The sequence below is a fragment of the Mustelus asterias genome, unplaced genomic scaffold (genome assembly GCF_964213995.1).
Source record: "Mustelus asterias unplaced genomic scaffold, sMusAst1.hap1.1 HAP1_SCAFFOLD_44, whole genome shotgun sequence".
NCBI lineage: Eukaryota > Metazoa > Chordata > Chondrichthyes > Carcharhiniformes > Triakidae > Mustelus > Mustelus asterias.
In genome coordinates, this window is record NW_027590121.1 from 846,483 (window position 1) to 869,117 (window position 22,635).

The window sequence follows — 22,635 nt, forward strand, 5'->3', positions numbered from 1 at the left end:
CAGACAGTGACCCAAGCTGGGAATCGAACCTGGGTCCTTGACACTTTGAGGCAGCAAGCTAATTGACTAGACAAAATCTCCTTTAAGGTTCCCCTTTATCTTAGCTCTGAACTCACATCTTACTCTAGTTTCTCTCACCTTCTCTCATGTCCTCTTAGACCTCAGGGTGGTGCAAGCAGGCATTTAAGACGCATTTAGATGAACACCTGAAATGCTATAGCATAAAAGGGTACAGACCAAGTGAAGTGCTGGGTGATGGGATTGGAATGGAATGGTGTTTGATGACCAATGCAGACACGATTGGCTGAAAGGCCTCTTTCTGTGCTATCAAACTCTATGAGGAAGGAGGGTTGTTGATGTGCTGTCTGGGTGGGTGATATTTGGAGGAGCTGTCTCCCTAGGACTGAACTAAAGCATTTCATAGCAATGTGAGCCTTGTAAGGAGCTCTTGGCGGCACATAAAATCTCCCCACTCTGCTGAGTGACACTTTTGTATGTATTTCAGGCAGTGTGGGGAAAGATCCTAAGTGCACAGCTCAGGAATTTAACAGCCAGGCACTGTGAACTCACTCACAAATCACATATGCCACATTGGAAGTTGAGATACATTTGTCCATGTTCAAATTTTAACTACTGTTCATAGAATCATGGAATCTCTACAGTTCAGAAGAGGCTATTCGGCCCATCAAGTCTGCATTGACTCTCTGACAGAGTATCTCACCCAGACCCTCTCCTCTGCTCTATCCCTCCAACCCCACACATTACCATGGCTAATCCATCTAACCTACACATCTTTGGACCGTAGTAGGAAATCAGAGCACCCAAAGGGAACCCACACTGACGTGGGGAGAGCATGACAGACAGACAGACAGACAGTCACCCAAGCTGGATTTGAACCCGGGTCCCTGGAGCTGTGTGGCATAACTGCCGTTCCACTCTTTTTGCTGCTGAACACTCAGTGACAACATATGGAAGCCCTGGTCAGAGCTGATTGTGGAGTGAGGTTATCAATGGGTTTTGAATGTAAATTCACACACAATGAAGATCAGAATCATGTGCGTTTTTTCCTGCTCCACCGTCTGAACCAATAACCGTCTGCACCTATTTACCAAATATAAAAATGCTTTATGAAATGAGCAGTTTCCAATAAAATGAGTAAAACCCGAAACCAAAGACCACCAGCATCTCATTCACTTCATTTAACAAAGTGGGGTGTGTTTAATCTACTTTGATGACTGTTTTTATCCAGAACGTCATTGACACAGAATATTAGAACATGTTTTTATTTGATGGTGGGCTAATATAACTATCAGGGGATTTGATATAAACCCTGTCAAACATTACATTTTCAATCCAGCTTTTCAAAGAGAGAATACAGTCGGCAGCAGCTTCGACTTATCGACAGTCAGTGAAAACAGAATGTCAGTGAGGCAGTCACACACTGAGAGACCACACACGAGTCAGAGCCTTTCTACAATATGCTTATTTTAGAAATAAAGAACTTATAAACTTCCCAAGGCAGCTTCTCCTGCAAGTGCAGGAGATGTAACAGCTGCACTTTCACCTCCTCCCTACTCACCATCCAGGGGTTACACATATGTGCCTCAATCCCAAATGTGTCAAATAGTTTGAAATTACATTTTGGAAATGGAGGAAGGGAGATTTATTTAAAATAAATTGACACAATACATTTTATATATAGATTCTAAGTTAAAAGATTTAATATCTCCACTGTATGTGGCATCTGTGCTATCTTACCCATGTAATGAAGTAAACACGACAAAATTCAACAAAATACAAAAGGTATTGTTACTGAGAGAATACATCATCAATATTTGATTTAATTTATTATTGTTGCATGTACTGGGATACAGTGAAAAGTATTGTTTCTTATGTACTAGACAAACAAAGCATACTGTTCATCGAGTACAGAAGGGAAAAGGAAAGGATACGGTGCAGAATATAGTGCTGTGGTTACAGATATGGTGAATGGAAAGATCAGCATATATGGTAGGTCCATTCAAAATTCTGATGCAGCAAGGAAGTTGTTCTTGAGTCAGTTGGCAGGTGTTTTCAGACTTTTGTATCTTTTTCTTGACAGAAGCAGGTGGAAGAGAGAAGGTCCGGGGTGTGAGGAGTTCTTGATTATGCTGGCTGCTTTCTGAGGCAGTGCGAAGTGTAGAGAGAGTCAATGGATGGGAGACTGGTTTGCGTGATGGACTGGGCTACATTCAGAACCCACAACCCTTTGTAATATTACTATGTGAATACATCACGAATAAAAGAGTTAGTGAGAGTGAAACAGAAGGCTCTGAAAATCAAAGAGTAGCTCTTGAGAAAATCTCAAACCAGTCATTTAAAAATATATATTTTGATGCCTGAAGTAGAACCTTTCAGGCACAGAATTGTAGATTTTCCACCAAAGATCAATTTAGGATTAAAGTAAAAGTTTATAATTTTATTGTAACAGAGTTCCTGTTGAAAGTTCTTGAATTAAGAGAAAAGATCACAAATGGTGTTGTCAAAAATGGACACTGAAGCCCTGAAAATTGGTGACATCGCCAGAATATTAAACCCCAGCCAGTCATAATATCAGCAGGAACAAAACTACGTATCAATACTAAACAAGATAAACAGCAGCAGTAACAGCAGAATCCAACCCCTGCAGTCACTAATGAACTTGCTGATGTCTCAGGAACCATTGTGACTGAGTGAATCCCTTCCCACACACAGAGCAGTTAAATGGTCTCTTAGTGTGAGTGCATTGGTGAGCCAGCAGGTTGAAAAACGTTGTGAACCCCACGCACGGAGCAAGTAAACGGCCTCTGCCCAGTGTGAACTCGCTGGTGAGCAGTGAGGTTGGATGACCGATTGAATCCTTTCCCACACACAGAGCAGATGAATGGCCTCTCTCCAGTGTGAACTCGCTGGTGTAAAACAAGATTGGATGACTGCCTGAAACTCTTTCCACAGTCAGTGCAGCTGAATGGCTTCTCCTCAGTGTGAATTCGTTGGTGCCTCAGCAGGGTGGGTAAAACTGTGAATCCCTTCCCACACATGGAACAAGTAAATGGTCTCTCCCCAGTGTGAATCCGTTGGTGTGCAACGAGAGAGGTTGCCTGTCTGAAACTCTTTCCACAGGAAGTGCAGCTGAATGGCTTTTGAGTGTGAATCCGCTGGTGTGACAGCAGGTGGGATGACCCAGTGAATCCCTCCCCACACATGGAGCAGGTGAAAGGCCTCTCCCCAGTGTGAACTCGCTGGTGTAATGTGAAGTTGGATGACTGAGTGAATCTCTTTCCACACTCAGGGCAGGTGAACAGTCCCTCCCCAGTGTGAGTGCGTTGGTGTGCCGTGTGTGCTGAAGAATGCCTGAACCTCTTTCCACAGGGAGTGCAGCTGAATGGCTTCTCCTCGGTGTGAATTCGCTGGTGTGACAAAAGGCCAGATAACTGAGTGAAAGCCTTCCCACACACAGAGCAGGTGAATGCCCTCTTCCCCGTGTGAACTCGCTGGTGTAATGATAGGTTGGATGACTGAGTGAATCCTTTCCCACATATAGAACAGGTGAATGGCCTCTCCCCAGTGTGACTGCGTTGATGGTTTTCCAGCAGGGATGGATAATTGAATCCTTTCCCACAATCTTCACATTTCCACCGTTTCTCCATGGTACCGGTATCCGTGTGTCTCTCGAGGTTGGACAATCAGTTCAAGTCTTGTCCAAACATTGAACAAATGTATGGTTTTTCCTCACCTTGTATTTTGCAATGTTTTCTCAAGCTGAATAACTGGTTAAAGCTCTTTCCACAGTCAGTTCACTGGAACACTCACTCGGGTGTGTGTGTCTCGGTGCTTTTCCAGTCACTGATGTTTGAAATCATAGAAACCCTACAGTGCAGAAGGAGGCCATTCGGCCCATCGAGTCTGCACCGACCACAACCCCACCCAGGCCCTACCTGTTCTTTTAGAACAGTTGATCATTTATCCTTCCACATTCAAAGACCGATGATATTCAGATCCTGATGGATGGAGTTACTCAACCAGAGCTTGATCTGACGTTTCACATCTGCAAATCCTTCGCTTCTGATCTCCTGTAGAAACAGTTCACAAACTCCGCTTCTCCGGGACAAACAAGCGCCAAGGCCAGCAATGACACTGCGCATGCTCCACATCACAACGCCCGGGGACTGATTGACGGCAGGTGCGGGCCAATAGGAAGAGGGGGCGGGGCTGGAGGACGGAGCGGGAGCGGCTGGTCCTCCAACCAATTAGAGTGAATGGGGGGGCGGCCAGGTCGGGAGTGGAGCATGCGCGGCAATGGTAAGGCGGTTGTGAGCCTGGCAACGCAGCGTGCGGTCTGAGCATGCTCAGTGTCAGTCATAGTGTCGGGGAGGGTGAGGAATGGAAACCACGGCTGCGCTGGAAACGGCCTCGGGCCCCGCCTTCCCCGCGGGGACAAGCCCAAGGGCGGCGGGCTCGCGAGCTGCCATCTTACGAGTGTGAATGAGGGCGCTCAGAGAGGCGGAGCTTCCTCCCCGGTAATGGGCCTGGGTTACCTAGGCAACTATCTTGGGAGACGAAGTGGGTCTGGTTCAGCTGTCCTGCAAGGGTGGCCATCTTGGTGAGGGTATAGGGAGTGGGCGGAGCTTCTCCCCGTTGCAAGGTGCGGGTTTCCCAGGCAACCGGCCGCGGCCATCTTGGAGCGGGACAGAGACTGGGATTGACAAATTGGGGGAGAGAATATTCCAGAGAAACGAGATTTGTCTGCTCTGAATTTCTATCCTGTACTCATTGTGAGCACTCTTTTCAAACCATTTTCCAGGGGAGGATTTACACAAATTAAAATAAACATCAAAATCTGACAGAGATTCATTAGGAGCTGAATATCATCGACCTCTGCATGAGGAAGGAGAAATGTTTGTTTGGTCTGTGGGAAAAGATTTCAAACATCAGTGTGACTGGAAAAGCACCGAGACACACACATGAGTGAGAGTGTTCGAGTGAGCTAACTATGGAAAGAGCTTCAACCAGTTACTCAGCCTGAAAAACATCACACCATTCACAGCGAGGAGAAACTGTACATGTGTTGTGTGTGTGAACGAGGCTTCAACTGATTGTCCAACCCGGAGAGACACAAGGGCACCGGCACCATGAAGAAACCATGGAAATGTGGGGACTGTGAGAAGGGATTCAATTATCCATCCCGCCTGGAAATCCATCAGCACAGTCACACTGGGAACAGCATCACAGAGAGACCGCGGAAATGTGAGGATTGTGGTGAAGGATTCTATTATCCATGTCTGCTGGAAGTCCATTGACACAGTCACGCTGGGGAGAAGCTATTCACCTCTTGTGTGTGGAAAAGGATTTATTACGGCAGCGAGCCTCATGTCACACCTGCAAATTCACACTGAGGAAAGACCGTATGGCTGCACATACTGTGAAAGGAGGTTTAAACAGTCATCTACCCTCACTGCACATCAGCAAATTCACACTGGGATGAGACCATTCAGCTTCTCCGTGGAAAGAGATTCACCCAGTCCTCCATCCTGTTAATATACCAACCACTCACACGAGGGAGAAGCAATTCATCTGCTCCATATGTGAGAAAGGATTTACTCAGTCATCTGGCCTTTGGTCACACCACAGAGTTCACACTGAGGAGAGGCCATACCCTTGCTCTGTCTGTGGGAAGGAATTTACTCAGTTATCTCACCCTGCTAACATACCAGAGAAATCACACTGGGAAGAAGCCACACAGCTGCACTTCCTGTGGGAAGAGCTTCAGGTCTTCATCCAACCTCAGTACACAGAAGCGTGTTCACACTGGGGAGAAATCATTCACCTGCTCCGAGTGTGGGATGGAATTCACTCAGTCAGCCAACCTGGAAATACACAAGAGAATTCACACTGAGGAGAAACCATTCAGCTGCACCTCCTGTGGAAAGAGTTTCAGGCAGTTATCCACACTCACTGAACACCAATGCACTCACACTGGGGAGAGGCCATTCACCTGCGCTGTGTGGGGGAAGGGATTCACTCAGTCAGCCAGCCTCATGTTAAACCAGCAAGTTCACACTGAGGAGAGTCTGTTCAACTGCACTCACTATAGAAAGAAATTCAGGCAGTCTTCCGCGCTCACTGCACACCAGCGAATTCACATTGGGGAAAAATCATTCAACTGCTCCGTATGTGGGAAGCGCTTCACTCGATCATCTGGGCTTTGGTCACACCAGCGAGTTCGCACTGGGGAGAAGCCATTCGGCTGAACTCATTGTGAAAAGAGTTTCAGATCTTCATCTGATCTGAACGTACAAAGCGAGTTCACACTGGGGAGAGGTTGTTTACCTGCTGTGTGTGTGGAAAGGGTTTCACTCGGTCAGCCAATCTGCAGACACACCAGAGCGTTCACAAGTGACTGCAGGAGTTGGATTATATTGTTATTTGCTGTTAAGCACACCGAGGATTGTTAGTCTATTTTTTATTTGGTTTGTTTCTGCTGGTGTTAACAGCCCTATTGCAGACAGAACTGTGATATTGTGGATATCCCTTGATTTTTGGGGCTGCTGAGTCCCTATTTAAAAGCACCATCTGTGATCTTTCTCTCTAACTCAAGAACTCTCGACAGGTACTACTTCACAATAAAATTATCAACCTCCACTTGAATTCCATGTTGATCGTTAATGCAAAATCTACAATTCAGTGTTGAAATGTTCCATCTCCAATTATTAAATGCTGATTAATCTTTGCTGACGATTCTCACTGACTTAAATATTCTTTACAATGGGAACTCCAGTACATTATCAAGGTACATTGAACAAAACAGAAAAATATTTCACAGTCACATCAGTAAAATCTTCATCAATCAACACTGATACTGATGAAACTTGGAAGTTGCTGAGTTCATTCATTTCTGACACAGCAGCGGCAACATTTGGTAAAAGTTGCAAAGATGGTTTGAGACCCACTCAGCAGAGATGACATCTGTCATTGAAGCAAAAAGCAAAACCTACCTGATGTACAACATCAACCCAAAAGCTGGAACACTGTGTCACTTGAATGTAGCCAGGACAGATGTGTAAAAAGCAGAGAGAGGTTGTGCAAATAATCATTGGATCAGCCTATTTCAAGAAATGCAAATTGTCTGTGGCAACAGAAATCTCTGTGCTGTGTATGATGGGATCAGGAGAGTAGTTGGCCTTCCCATCATCAAAGTTGCTCCCCTGAAATTGTCACTTGAGCTGGAAAAGGCTATTGATTGCAGACCTACCTCAGTTGATCTTTCTCTACACCCTAGCTATGACTGTATCATGACATTCTGCACTCTCTCCTTCCCAATGTACAGTATGCTTTGTCTGTATAGCGCACAAGAAACAATATTTTTCACTGTATACTAATACATGTGACAATAATAAATCAAACAGACCCCACAGAGAAACTAACTTTATAACAATCAGGATAGAATTAAACACACTGGTATGTTGGGATGCCCTGTGGTTGTGAAAGGCTCTGTAGAAATGTAAGTTTATAAATTGAAGATTTCTGTTCTCTGATCTTGTTATCTGGAACTGAATTGATTTCAGCCACCCCCAACTTGCCATTTATTAAATTCACTTTGGTTCAGACAAGACTTTAACCAATTAAGACAAAGGCAGAATTCTCTGGATAGTAAATTTAAAAAGTTTATTCAATGAAAAAGGTTCACTGAACCACTTTAAGACATTGGCTTTTATAACTTGATGTGGGTGATCAGTCTGGAAGGTTAACCCTCTCTGGCTCCTTCTTTGACAGGAATTTCCTTAAAACTCAGCCTCGGGACTCTTCAGTATTTGGTTCACAGGGAAGACCTTTGGAACCTCTACTTTTATCCCCCTACATCAGAGTTGGGCCTGTTTAACATGCCAATTGGTCAATTTGATGAGATTAATTCAATTGAATCCCCAATATTTACACCACCGTTTCCCTTCATCTTAGTCAGGAATACAACATAATTGTTTCAGACTATCCCTTTACCCGATTCCATACAATCCCTTGTTCATACAGTTTCAAATATTGAAGAGTTTGAAGGTCCCTCTCGCCAGTACATTTATCTTCATTGCACATTCTTTACATACACAGCAATAAACTTTTACATTTTTACAGTAAATAAAACCCAGCCTTTTACTATAACTACTGATTCATTAATTGTAACTTAATACAATCATCTGTTACTGACTGGTAGCTAATTAATACAGGATTCTTTAATTCATTTGGTTAATACAAGATTCACTGGTTCAAAAAGACACACGATGGAAGACAATAGGTTTCTTTCTTATTCACCTTGATCAGACTGAACAATCGACCTTATTCTTGAGCCAGATTTGATGGAATATAATGTCCTGTATCTTATCAAAATGACAGAAGAAATTCTTAGTTTAAACAATTTCTGCTGGTTATGCAGTTTCCACAAGCATTTGGGTGAATACAGCATTCATTTTAAAAATAAAGCTTCATTCACATGTCAGAGTTTAAGATTGTTTCCTTGACCTTGTTACTTAGAATGTTCAAGGAACAATTCAGCACAGTAACAGGCACTTGGGCCCACCGAGCCTGTGCCAATAGAGCTTCAATCCCTCTGTTCACCTCCTGTCTGTCTATCAAGATACACCTTGAACATTGCTAAAGTGCCTGCTTCCACCCGCTTCACAGGCAGTGCATTCCAGGCACCCAGCACCTCTACAGAGTCATAGAGGTTAACAGCATGGAAACAGGCCCTTTGGCTCAACTTGTCCATGCCACCCCTTTTTTTAAATGACTAAGCGAGTCCGAATTGCCCGCATTTAGCCCATATCCCTCAATAGCAATCTTACTCGGAACTGTCTAAATGTTTATCAAAAGACAAAATTGTACCCGCCTCTACTACTACCTCTGGCAGCTTGTTTCAGACACTCGCCACCCTTTGTGTGAAAAAATTGCCCCTCTGGACCCTTTTGTATCTCTCCCCTCTCACCTTAAACCTATGGCCTCTAGTTTTAGACTTCCCTACCTTTGGGAATAGATATTGGCTATCTAGCTGATCTATACCCCTCATTATTTTATAGACTTCTATAGGATCACCCGTAAGCCTCCTATGCTCCAGAGAAAAAAGTCCCAGTCTATCCAGCCTCTCCTTATAACTCAAACCATCAAGTCCTGGTAGCATCCTAATAAATCTTTTCTGCATTCTTTCCAGCTTAGTAATATCCTTTCTATAATAGGGTGACCAGAACTGTATACGGTATTACAAGTGTGGCCTTAACAATGTCTTGTGCAACTTCAACAAGACGTCCCAACTCCTGTATTCAATGTTCTGACCAATGAAACCAAGCATGCCGAATGCCTTCTTCACCGCTCTGTCCATCTGTGACTCCACTTTCAATGTATACTGGTATACATTGTAAGACTGTATTCAATGTAATACTGGTAGCGTGGCTGAGCGGTCTAAAGCACTAGATTTAAGCTTCAGTCTTTCCGGAGGCATAGGTTCAAATCCCACTACTACCAGAATTGATGTCTGTTTAAGCATTGGTGGTTCAGTGGTAGAATTCTCGCCTGCCACGCGGGAGGCCCGGGTTCTATTCCCGGCAAATGCAAAGCCCCTTCTTTTTGAAGGGCCTGTTTCCTGTGCTGTACTATAATGAGCTATGAACATGTACATCCTAGAAATCTTTGTTCTATAACTCTCCCCGATGCCTACCATTAACTGGTTCAATCAACCAAAATGCATCACCTCGCACTTATCTAAATTAAACTCCATCTGCCATTCGTTAGCCCACTGGCTCAATTGATCAAGAACCCATTGCAATCCGAGCTAACCTTCTTCACTATCCACAACGTCACCCACCTTGGTGTCATCTGCAAACTTACTAATCATGCCTCCTAAATTCTCATCCAAATCATTAATATAAATGACAAATAACAGTGGACGCAGCACCGATCCCTGAGGCACACCACTGGTCACAGGCCTCCAGTTTGAAAAACAACCACCCACAATCACCCTCTGTCTTCTGTCATCAAGCAATTTTGTATCCATTTGGCTGCCTCACCCTGGCTCCTGTGAGATTTAATCTTATGCAACAACCTACCATGTGGTACCTTGTCAAAGGCCTTGCTAAAGTCCATGTAGACAACATCAACTGCACTGCCCTCATCTACCTTCTTGGTTACCCCTTCAAAAAACTCAATCAAATTTGTGAGATATGATTTTCCACTCACAAAGCCATGCTGACTGTCCCTAATCAGTCCTTGCCTCTCTAAATGCCTGTACATCCTGTCTCTCAGAATACCTTCGACCAGCGTACCCACTACAGATGTGAGGCTCACCAGCCTGTAGTTCCCAGGCTTTTCTCTGCAGCCCTTTCTAAACAAAGGCACAACATTTGCCACCCTCCAATCTTCAGGCACCTCACCTGTGGCTGTCAATTCAAATATCTCTGCGAGGGGACTCGCAATTTCCTTCCTAGCCTCCCGCAACATCCTGGGACACACTTCATCAGGTCCTGGGGATTTATCTACCTTGATGCGCTTTAAAACTTCGAGCACATCCTTCACTGTTATATGCACACTCCTCAAGACATCACTATTTATTTTCCCAAGTTCCCCAACATCCATGCCTTAACAGTAATTACTGATGAGAAATATTCATTTAGGATCTCACACATCTCTTGTGGATCTGCACGTAGATGACTTTGTTGATCCTTAAAAGGCCCTACTCTCTATACTCTGCATTTGTAGAATCTCTGGATTCTCCTTTGCCTTATCTGCCAAAGCAATCTCATGTCTCCTTTTTGCCCTCCTGATTTCTCTTAACTCTACTCCTACACCCTGTATACTCTTCAAGGGATCCGCTTGATCCCAGCTGCCTATGCATGCCATGTGCCTACTTCTTCTTCTTGACCAGGGCCTCAATATCCCAAGTCATCCAGGGTTCCCTACTTCTACTAGCCTTGCCCTTCACTCTAAGAGGAATGTGCTTATCCTGAACACTGGTTAACACACTTTTGAAAGTCTCCCACTGACCAGACGCCCGTTTGCCTTCCCACAGACTCCCCCAATTAACTTTTGAAAGTTCCTGCCTGATACCATCAAAATTGGCCTTGCCCCAATTTAAAATTTTAACCTTTGGGCCAGACCTATCATTCTCCATAGCTATCTTAAAACTAATAGAATTATGGTCACTGGTCCCAAAGTGATCCCTCACTAACACTTCTGTCACCTGCCCTTCCTTATTTCCCAAGAGGAGGTCAAGTTTTGCCCCTCTCTAGTCGGGCCATCCACATACTGAATGAGAAATTCCTCCTGAATACACTCAACAAATTTCTCTCCATCCAAACCTCTAATACTATGGCTGTCCCAGTCAATGTTGGGAAAGTTAAAATCCCCTACTATTACCACCCTATTTTTTTGGAGCTATCTGTCATCTCCTTACATATTTGCTCCTCAATTTCCCACCGACTATTTGGAGGCCTATAGTACAACCCTATCAAAGTGACTTCCCCTTCTTATTACTCAATTCTACCCATACAGACTCAGTGGGTGAACCCTCGGATATATCCCCTCTCAGTACTGCTGTGGTGTTTTCCCTCATCAAAAGTGCAGCTCCCCCTCCTCTCTCACCTCCTGTTCTATCTTTCCTATAGCATCTGTACCCTGAAACATTGAGCTGCCAGTCCTGTCCCTCCCTCAGCCATGTTTCAGTAATAGCTATAATATCCCAGTCCCATGTACCCCTCCATGCCCTGAGTTCATCTGCCTTGCCTGCCAGGCCTCTTGCATTGAAATAAGTGCACTTTAATCTGGACCTCCCTTTCTCTCTGCTCTGCTTTTGACTGACCTGTCTAGTACTAGAATTATTGACACTGTCTTTACTATTTAATGTGCTCTCTTTAACTTCTGTCCTCAATCTTCTCTTCTGTCTTCCTATTGCTTTGGGTCCCACCACCCCCTCCCCGCCCACCCCACCCCGCCAAACTAGTTTAAACCCCCCCGACTCGCTCTCACAAATCTCTCCGTCAGGATATTAGTCCCCCTCCAGTTCAGGTGTAACCCATCCCTCTTGAACAGGTCATCCCTTCCCCAGAAGAGATCCCAATGATCCACAAATCTAAATCCCTGCCCACCTGCACCAGCTCTCAAGCCACATATTCATCTGCCTCATCTTCCTGTTCCTACTCTCACTAACACGTGGCACCGGCAGTAGTCCAGAAATTACCATCTTCGAGGTCCTGCACTTTAGTCTGCTGCCTAACTCTCTAAATTCACTCTTCAGGACCTCATCCCTTTTCACCATGTATGTGAAAACTTTCCCCACATGTTTCCCCAAACCTCATCACCTCTCACCTTGTGCCCTCTTGTAGTCGACCCTTCTCCCCTGGGGAAAAGCCTCTGACAATCCACCCTACATTTGCTTCTCATAGTTTTGTAGTTTCTCATAGTTTCTCATAGCATCCGTCTTTCCAGTGAAAACAATCTGAACTTGTCCAACCTCTTCTTGTACCTTAAATCCTCCAGACCAGCAACATACCCTTTGACCCTCAGGAAAGGCTAGGGCTGTTTTTCTCTAGGACAGAGAAGACTGAAGGGTGACCTGATGCAACTCTTTAAGATTATGAAGGGGTTCAATAATCCAATAGGTATTTCAGGAGAAACCTCTTTACCAGCGAGTGGTGAGAATGTGGAACTCACTACCACAGCGAGTGGTTGAGGTGAACAGCGCGAATACATTGAAGGGGAAGCTAGATACATACATGAGGGAGAGAGGAATAGAAGGATATGCTGATGGGGGAGATGAAGAGGGGTGGGTGGAGGCTCATGTGGAGCATAAATACTGACACAGACCAATTGAGCCGACTGGCCTGGCCCTGTGCTGTAGACTCAATGGAACAGAGACAAATGTATCTACCTGTAGTATAGAAAAAACACTATTTACTACCCAGGATAAAATAAATGTCCTTCATCAACTTTTGTGGATCGTTTCAGTGGAGATGTACACTCCCAGGCTCAAACAGCATCAGCCCACTGGAAGCAAAGGTGTGAGAACGGCCAGTTCAGCAGAAAGAAACCCTCCGACCCTCCCACTTCACAAACAGTCAGAGTGAACATGGTTCAGTCCTGGATGTGATTAACAGCAGCAATAACAGTAGAATCCAACCACTGTAATCAATTGTGAACTCGCTGGTGTCTCAGCAGGGTAGATGACTGAGTGAATTCTTTCCCACAGTCAGAGCAGGCGAATGGTCTCTCCCCAGTGTGGACTCGCTGGTGTCTTCTCAGGTTGGACAAATCTCGGAACTGCTTCCCACAATCAGAGCAGGGAAATGGTCTCTCCCCAGTGTGGACTCGCTGGTGTTTTTGCAGAGTGGATGAATCTTTGAATTTCTTCGCACACACTGTGCAGATGAACGGCCTCTCCTCAGTGTGAATTCGGTGGTGTGTCAGCAGATGGGTTGAATTTTTGAATCCCTTCCCACAGTCAGAACAGATGAATGACCTCTCCTCGGTGTGAACCTGTCGGTGTCGTATCAGGTTGGATAACCATCTAAACCTTCTTGCGCAGTGAGAGCAGCTGAATTGTTTCTGCTCAGTGTGAACTCGCTGGTGTGTCTGCAGGTTGGATGACTGACTGAATCCCTTCCCACACTGAGAGCAGGTAAATGGCCTCTCCCCAGTGTGAGCTCGCTGGTGTGTCAGCAGATCGGAGAACTGATTGAATCTCTTCCCACACTCAGAGCAGCTGAATGGCCTCTCCCCAGTGTGAATTCGCTGGTGTGTCAGCAGGTTGGATAACTGAGTGAATCCCTTCCCACACTCAGAGCAAACAAATGGCCTCTCCCCAGAGTGAACTCGCTGATGTATCTTCAGGGTGGATGAATGTTTGAAACCTTTCCCACATGCAGTGCAGATGAATGGCCTTTCCTTAGTGTGAATTCGCTGGTGTGTCAGCAGGTGGGATGAATTTGTGAATCCCTTCCCACAATCAGAGCAGGTAAACGGCCGCTCCCCAGTGTGAATGCGTCGGTGAGTTTCTAGTTTTGAGGGGGTTATGAATCTCTTTCCGCAGTCCTCACATTTCCATGGTTTCTCCGTGGTGCAGGTGTCCTTGTGTCTCTCCATGTTCAACAATCAAATTAGGTTTCTGCACACAGGACACCCGGCTCCAAATGGGAATGTTTTTTCAAGCTGTGTAACTGGTTAAAACTGGAACACTCAGTTCAGAGTGTGTGTGTTGATGCTTTTCTGGTCACACTGATAGTTAATAACTGCTGAAGCTGATAGAGCAGACAATTATTTCTCCATCTAGATTCAGAGGCCACTGATGTTCACTTTGCAATGAATCAACTAAATCTTTCAGATCCTGATGCGACGTTTGATTTAAGATTTCTGGCTTAAATCCTCACTTCTAACATCTGTAAAAGAAGTTGACAAAAGTAATCAGCGTTAGTACAGGATAGAAATTCAGAACAGACAATTCTAGTTCCTCTGGAGCACGTTTTCCTCTCTCATTCCCCAAAATCTGTAAATTTCATTCGCACACATTGGGAGGCAATGCCCGAGTGGTATTATCACGAGATTATTCATCCAAAACTCAGCTAATGTTCTGGGGACCCAGGTTCGAATGACGCCACGGCAGTCGGTAGAATTTGAATTCAATAAAAAAAATATGGAATTAAGAATCTACTGATGATTGTGAAACCATTGTTGATTGTCAGAAAACCCCATCTGGTTCACTAATGCCCTTCAGGGAAGGAAATCTGCCATCCTCACCTGTCCTGGCCTACATGTGACACCATAGCCACAGAAATGTGTTGGTTCTCAACTGTCCTCTGAAACAGCCCAGTGAGCCAATCAGTTCAAGGGCAATGAGGGATGGGCAATAAATGCTGGCCAGCCAGTGATGCCCATGTCTCATGAATGAAGAAAAAAGAACTCTCCCTCCATTCCCATTCTGCTGGATCTAATATTCACCCTCCCAATTTTCCTGAAGAGGCTGATTGACAGACCTGGGCCAAACTTTCCAGAGTCTGCAGCCTCCCTGGATTCACTTCCTTTCCCTTCAGTTGCTGCAAGTCAACAATTCCCCCAGAAATGAGAAAAGAAATGGAAAGGGGAAGAAAAGAAAGTGTTTTACTCACAGATTTTGGCCTCTTTTAAGGCGACAGGAGAAAGTTTCAGTCTGTGTGAAGTTCAACCTGCATTGTCACAAAGCCCGCGCCCTGGATTGTCTGGAGGGCCACAGTCCTTCCGGTCCTCCAACACTTCCCATGGGTCAACAATTCAGCATGAACGTCAGAGGGTGGGCTCTCCCCCGGAACATTCGCAGCTTCCCCTCGCCATTAGACATGCGCAGTCCCGGACTTGGGGGGGGAGGGGCAGATCACCGAGCGGCTTCTCGCTCTGACCGGAGCCGTCAGCCGGTTGCCTGGAAACCTTGGCTCGATGTGTTGCAGGGGTACGGGAACAATGGATGGGGGCGGGGCTCCCGGGTCCGCGCACCCGGGCTTGCGCATTGGAACCCGGAGACGTCACCGCGTAGCAGAGTGATTCTTATTGGCTGATTCAGGCAGGGCTCCATTGTGACGTCAGAATACGGAAGTTGTCCAATGAGCTTCAGAGTGAAACTTCCTCCTCTGGACAACATCTGGGAGGAAATCAATGTTTCCCCCTTTCCATTTCTTTTCTCATTCTGGGGGAAATTGGGGACTTGCAGCAACTGAAGGGAACGGAAGTGAATCCAGGAAGGCTGCAGACTCTGAAAAGCTTACAGACGAACATCGGAATTAGGAGCAGGACTAGGCCCAGGTATCTTTTTCTTTCTCTCTCAAAGATATTGACATCCTTTAGCCCCCTCAGTTTGACACATTTATTTATGTGGCTAATAGGATGGCCTCTTACCCAATGTTCACAATTAAAGGGGGAATTTTCCCAGGAGAAAGCTAACATTAAAATGAACAGAAAATTTGTGTGGGACAGAGATATATATAATGTAGTTATATTGCATCTACTACGTTATTTATGATCCCTTATTTCTTGTCTTGAAATATATAGCAATGTGGCTACTTTACTTATTTCCAGTGATGGAGACGTTACAACATAGAAGGAATCAGTTTGGCAATACAGATCCATGCCAACTCTCTGTGGAGCAATTCAGTCAGTCCCATTCCCTCTCTATATTCCCATTCCCCTGAGTTTCACGTCACAATGGAATGGGTGAGAGTGCCAGATAATCTGGGACTGGGGTGGAGTTGTGCGATGTCACTGAGGAGGAACAAAACGGTCTTGATGATGATGTGGATATGTGGCTGGAAGCTCATCTTGGGGTGAAATATTTCACCATGATTGTGAACAGCCTTGTTCAGCCTCAGACAGTTGCCAGGAAGAGGGAGAGAGTTTTTTTTTTAAAGATTATTTATTAGTCGCAAGTAAGGCTTACATTAACATTGCAATGAAGTTACTGTGAAATTCCCCTAGTCGCCCCACTCCGACGCCTGTTCGGGTCAATGCACTTTTTTAACCAGCACATCTTTCAGTTGCTGGCGAGGGAGTGGAGTTTGTAGTCAGACTGAAGACAATGGGTTCAGTTTTCCCAGTATTTATGCAAAAGAAATTTCTGTTCTTTTAGTACTGGAAGTCAGATAAGTCAGGATGGTGTGTGAGTTGGAGGAACTTGGAGGTGATGGTGTTTATATCCACCTGCTACCTTGGTCCTTCTAGATGCTGGAGGTTGAGGGTTTAGGAGATTAGGAGGGGCGGCACGGTAGCACAGTGGTTAGCACTGCTGCTTCACAGCTCCAGGGTCCCGGGTTCGATTCCCGGCTCGGGTCACTGTCTGTGTGGAGTTTGCACGTTCTCCTCGTGTCTGCGTGGGGTTTCCTCCGGGTGCTCTGGTTTCCTCCCACAGTCCAAAGATGTGCAGGTTAGGTTGATTGGCCAGGTTAAAAATTGCCCCTTAGAATCCTAAAATGCGTAGGTTAGAGGGATTAGCAGGTAAATATGTGGGGGTAGGGCCTGGGTGGGATTGTGGTCGGTGCAGACTCGATGGGCCGAATGGCCTCCTTCTGCACTGTAGGGTTTCTATGATTTCTATGAGATTCTGTCAAAGTTCTTGTCAAGATGCAGATGTATAAATCCCTCTCTTTCACCCCAGCCACTCCTACTTCTCTCCATCTCCTCCCACAGTGCCACAGTGGGTCTTGTGTAGACCCAGACTGTGTGGCACGTTTCCTTCCCTGAAGGACATCAATAAACCAGTTGGGTTTTTATGACAATTCAGCAGCTTTCATGGTTACCTTTTCCTCACGCTGACCCCATAAATTACCAGATTACCAGATTCATTCAACTCAAATTCACAACCCACCTTTGCATTTTTGTGGGTTCTTTTTCACTCTGTTTTCTGTTTTAAATCAATTTTGCACTGTTTTAGAAGAGGGGGATTTGAAGTTGAGAAACTGAAACCAAACATGACATCAGAACCTGATGGAGTCGGCCAATTTACTGTAACCTGAATATCATTGTATTTTGAACATGGAAGAAAAAAGCACCATTCACAGTGGAGAGAAAATGTACACGTGTTCTTTGTGTGGAGAATCATCTGGCCTTGAGGAACATAGTTGCAGTCACAACAGGGAAATAGCATGTGAGGATTGTGGGAAGGAATTCAATTACCCATCCCTGCTGGAAATTCATCGACGTAGTCACACTGGGGAGAGGCCATTCACCTGTTCCCAGTGTGGGAAGGGATTCACTCAGTTATCCAGCTTTCATATACACCAGAGGACTCATGCTGAGGAGAGGCCATTCACCTGCTCCCAATGTGGGAAAGGATTCAATTAGTCATCCAACCTCGCAACACACCAGCAAGTTCAACACTGGGGAGAAACCGTTCACCTGCTCTGAATGTGGGATGGGATTCGCTCACTCATCCACTCTGTTGATACACCAGTGAACTCACACTCAGGAGAAGCCATTCACTTGCTCCCAGTGTGGGAAGGGATTTGCTGACTTAACCAATTTGTTGAAACACCAGCAAGTTCACACTGGGGAGAGGCCATTCACCTGTTCCCAGTGTGGAAAGGGATTTGTTCAGTCAGCCACTTTGTTCACACACCAGCGAATTCACACTGGGGAAAGGCCATTCACCTGTTCTGTGTGTGGGAAAGGATTCAGTCGGTCATCAACTCTCCTGAGACACCAGCGAGTTCACACTGGGGAGAAACCATTCATCTGCTCTGTGTGCGGGAAAGGATTCAATCACTCATCCAACCTAGCAATACACCAGCGAATCCACACAGAGGAGAAGGCATTCATCTGTTCTGTGTGTGGGAAAGGATTCAATCAGTCATCTAAACTAGCAATACATCAGCAGGTTCACAATGTGGAGAGGCCATTCACCTGCTTGCAGTGTGGGAAGGCATATGTTACCTCATTGAATCTTCTGACGCACCAGCGAATTCACAACTATTGTGATTGGATTTCAAATTAGGGAGAAACAGTGAAAATGTGGAGACTGTGAGGAGAGTTTCAGTTATCCGTCAGAGCTGGAAGCTCAATGAGGATTCTTTGTTGATAGAGGTTTTCTACAAGCTACTCTGAGACTTGTCATCTCTCTGGAAGTTTCAAGGCAGTCTATACTCATTATAGCAAGTATATTAATGGTTGCTAACTATTTAAAGTGGGTTTTACATTGGTAAGAGGAATGTTGCTTATTTGGAACTGAAATTGTGATAAGTTAGAAATTAAAGTTCTTTCCTTTCACTTTTAAATATTATTCAACTGAAATAAAAACAGAAAATTGGAAAAACTCAGCAGGCCTGGCAGCTTCTGTGGAGAGAGAAACAGAGTTAATGTTCGAGTCCGAATGTCTGTTCTTTAGTTGAAGAGGGGTAGAAATGGTGAGTGAGATAGTGACACTGAATCGTTTTGTCAAGCACAATTTCCCTTTCTTAAATCCATGCTGACTCTGTGCGATCCTGCCACTGTTTTTCAAGTGTTTTGCTATAAAATCCTTTAAAATTGATTCTTGAATATTCCCCACTAACAGTGTCAGGCTTACTGGTCTATAATTCCTTACTTTCTCCCTCCCCTCCCTTTTTAAATAGTGGGGCTACATTAGCTATCCTCCAACCTGTAGGAACTGTTCCAGAGTTTATAGAATCTTAGAAGTTGACCACCAGTTAATCGACTATTTCTCAGGCATCTTCCTCATGTACTCTGGGATGCAAATGATCAGGTCCTGAGGATTTATAGGCCTTCAATCCCATCAGTTTCCCCAACACTAATTCTCGACTAATACTGATCTCCATCAGTTCCTTCCTCTCACTAAACCCTGTGTTCCCCAACATTTTTGTGTCCTCCTTTGTGAAGACAGAACCAAAGTAAGTAGTCAGTTGGTCAGCCATTTCTTTGTTTTCCATTATAAATTCCCCTGTTTCTGACTGTAAGGGACCTACATTTGTCTTCATCAATCTTTCTCTCTTCATACACCTGTAGAAATTTTTCCAGTCAGTTTTTATGTTCTCTGCAAGCTTACTCTCATATTCCATTTTCCTCTTCTTAATCAATCCCTTGGTCCTCTGTTGCTGAATTCTAAACTGCTCCCAATCCTCAGGTCTGTTGTTTTCCTTGGCCAAATTGTATGTCTCTATCTTGGATCTAATGCTATCTCTAATTTCTCAGAATTCTCTGTGTTGTGTCTCACTGCAAAATCCCTAAGTTCATCACATGATGATATTTTGAGTCAGACCTGAAGCACTCGTTAATTGTTCCCCAGTCATTCCTGGGGTTCATTTGTTTATTAATGCTGTTCCAATCTGTCTTTTGTTGTGATATCCAGATCTGCTATAGCTGCTTTCACCCCCTACAAAACCTGTCAAAGTCTAACCATGTTTCATAACCATCCAGTAGATCATCTATCTTGTCAATCTCATCATTGAACCCAAACAGAAGATCCAAACCTTTATCAGTGTCCAACTGACGGACATCCAGCTCACAAAATACTTTGCTTCTGATTTTCCTTTCGCTGGGAAGTGACAATGCCAAGGCCAGACCTTGGTTCCCCCTTGGTAGGGATGTAACCAGTATCCACATCTCCACTTTCACATGGTTCAGACTCTGAGAGCAGCAGCGGGTAATCTGACCCTGACAATTCCCACTCACTTTCAGCCATTTCTCACAAAAGCTGCTGGGATTGCAAAACTTCTGTCTGAAAAATATTTCCCTTTAGCTTCCAATCTCCACCATTAGAAAACATTCCCTCTGACCATGTTACAATCCTGACAGTCTTATGGTGAAAGAAGAAGTTGGAGCCAATCTTTATTTGGTACAGATTTATTTAGAGTGAAACTTCACAGGTATTTCCCTCCTAACTTCACACTATGTCAGTACATGTCTCTTTATTTGCATTCATAATCATCCAATCAATGCCCTCAATTTGTATATACTTAATCTCAAATGATTTGTTATCCCCAAGAGTGGGAGCAGATAATAAGTCTAATCGGAGTGACTGCTGCGATGTCTCAACAGAGGCTGAATCATTCAACGAATATGATTAACAGAAAAATCCCATCACAATAGTTACTTGTGAACTCGCTGGTGTGTCTACAGAGTGGATGACTGAGTGAATCCCTTCCCACATGTGGAGCAGATGAAAGGTCTCTCCCCAGTGTGAACTCGCTGGTGTAACCGCAGGTTGGATGAGCGAGCAAAACCTTTCCCACAAACGGAGCAAATGAATGGCCTCTCCCCAGTGTGAACTCTCTGGTGTTTCAGCAGATTGGCTGAATGAGCAAATCCCTTCCCACACTGGGAGCAGGTGAACGGTCTCTCCCCGGTGTGCCCTTCCTTGTGTATTGCTAGGTTGGATGACTGATTGAATCCCTTCCCACATACAGAGCAGGTGTATGGTCTTTCCCCAGTGTGAATTCGCTGGTGCGTCCGCAATGTGTGAGAGTGAGCAAATCCCTTCCCACACTGGGAGCAGGTGAACGGCCTCTCCCCAGTGTGAACAGTCTGGTGTGTCAGCAAATTTGATGACCGACTGAATCCCTTCCCACATTGGGAGCAGTTGAACGGCTTCTCCTCAGTGTGAATTTGCTTGTGCAATGCAAGGTTGGATGACTGAGTGAATCCCTTCCCACACACAGAGCAGGTGAACGGTCTCTCTCCAGTGTGCATTCGCTGATGTTTCAGCAGATTGGATGAGTGAGCAAATCGCTTCCCGCACTGGGAGCAGGTGAATGGTCTCTCCCCAGTGTGAATTCACTGGTGTTTTACTAGGGTGGATGGGTGAGCAAAACCCTTCCCACACTGGGAGCAGGTGAATGGCCTCTCCCCAGTGTGACTGCGTCGATGAGTTTCCAGCAGGGATGGGTAATCGAATTCCTTCCCACAGTCTCTACATTTCCATGCCATCTCCCTGTTGTGACTGCAATTGTGCTCCGAAAGGCCAGATGATTGGTTGAAGTCTTGTCCACACAGAGAACATATATGTATAGTTTCTCTCCACTGTGAACGGTGCTATTTTTTCCATGTTCAAAATACAATGATATTCAGGTTACAATAAATTGGCCGATTCCATCAGGTTCTGATATATTGTTTGAATCCTCATCTTCTAAAACCCTGTGAAATTGATTAAAACAGAAAGAAGAGAGTCAGGGAACCCACAAAAATACAATGGTTGTGAAATTGAGCTGAATGAATCTGGGGCCAGCACTAGGGAAAAGTGACCATGAAAGCTGTTGGATTGTCATGAAAAACCCAACTGATTCACTAAGATCAAAGCAAAATACTGCGGATGCTGGAATCTGAAACAAAAACAGAAAATGCTGGAGAAACTCAGCAGGTCTGACAGCATCTGTAGAGAGAGAATGGGGCCAACGTTCTGAGTCTGGAAGACCCATTGTCGACAAGTGTCATCCAGACTCAAAACATTGGCTCTATTCTCTCTCCACAGACACTGTCAGACCTGCTGAGTTTCTCCAGCATTTTCTGTTTTTGTTCCAACTGATTCACTAATGTCCTTCACGAAAAGAAACTTGTCATCCAGGCTGGGTCTACACAAGACTCTGGGCACTGTGGGAGGAGACAGAGAGAAGTAGGAGAGGTCAGGGGTGAAGGAGAGGGATTTTATACATCAACAACTCAATGAGAACTTTGACAGAATCTCCCAAACCCTCAACCTCCATCATTAAGAAGGACTAAGATAGCAGGTAGACGTGAACACCATCACCTCCAAGTTCCCCTCCAACTCACACACCATCCTGACTTGTCTGACGTCCAGGACTAAGATAATTATTTTCCAAATCAATACTGGGAAGTCTGAACCCATTGTCTTCAGTCCCCACTACAAACTCCACTCCCTCACCAGCAACTCTATCCCTCTTCCTGGGAACTGTCTGAGGCTGAACCAGGCTGTTCACAATCCTGGTGAAACAGTTCATTTTAAGATGAGGTTCCAGCCACATATCCACATCATCATCAAGACCGCCTACTTCCACCTCAGTGACATCGCCCGACTCAGTGGCAGGTTACAGAGGGACATAGATACGCTGCAGAGCTGGGCTCTGGAGTTTAATGCGGAAAAGTGTGAGGTGATTCACTTTGGAAGGAGTAACAGGAATACAG

The 22,635-nt window shown here is 45.0% G+C and overlaps 3 protein-coding genes, 1 non-coding gene and 1 pseudogene across 4 annotated transcripts in view; 3 read left to right on the forward strand and 2 right to left on the reverse strand.

Annotated features, from left to right (window-relative positions):
- Positions 1-22,635, reverse strand: part of LOC144483022 (uncharacterized) — a 1,062,789-nt gene that overhangs the window by 135,398 nt on the left and 904,756 nt on the right. The gene's annotated exons all lie outside the window — the stretch shown is intronic.
- Positions 2,191-22,635, reverse strand: part of LOC144483007 (uncharacterized) — a 72,898-nt gene continuing 52,453 nt past the window's right edge. Inside the window, 3 exon segments of the mRNA XM_078201832.1 lie at positions 2,191-3,591; positions 13,598-14,079; positions 20,734-21,253. Of these exon segments, the coding sequence (XP_078057958.1) occupies positions 2,751-3,591; positions 13,598-14,079; positions 20,734-21,253 (1,843 nt within the window). The 3' untranslated portion in view covers positions 2,191-2,750.
- Positions 4,402-6,269, forward strand: LOC144482962 (uncharacterized). The gene is made up of 2 exons (XM_078201795.1): positions 4,402-4,497; positions 5,733-6,269. The coding sequence occupies exons 1-2, from the start codon at positions 4,402-4,404 to the stop codon at positions 6,267-6,269; spliced, it is 633 nt and encodes a 210-aa protein (XP_078057921.1).
- Positions 9,541-9,611, forward strand: trnag-gcc (transfer RNA glycine (anticodon GCC)). The gene has a single exon. It is a non-coding gene; the product is annotated as a tRNA-Gly (tRNA).
- LOC144482963 (uncharacterized) lies at positions 17,575-18,526 on the forward strand (annotated as a pseudogene).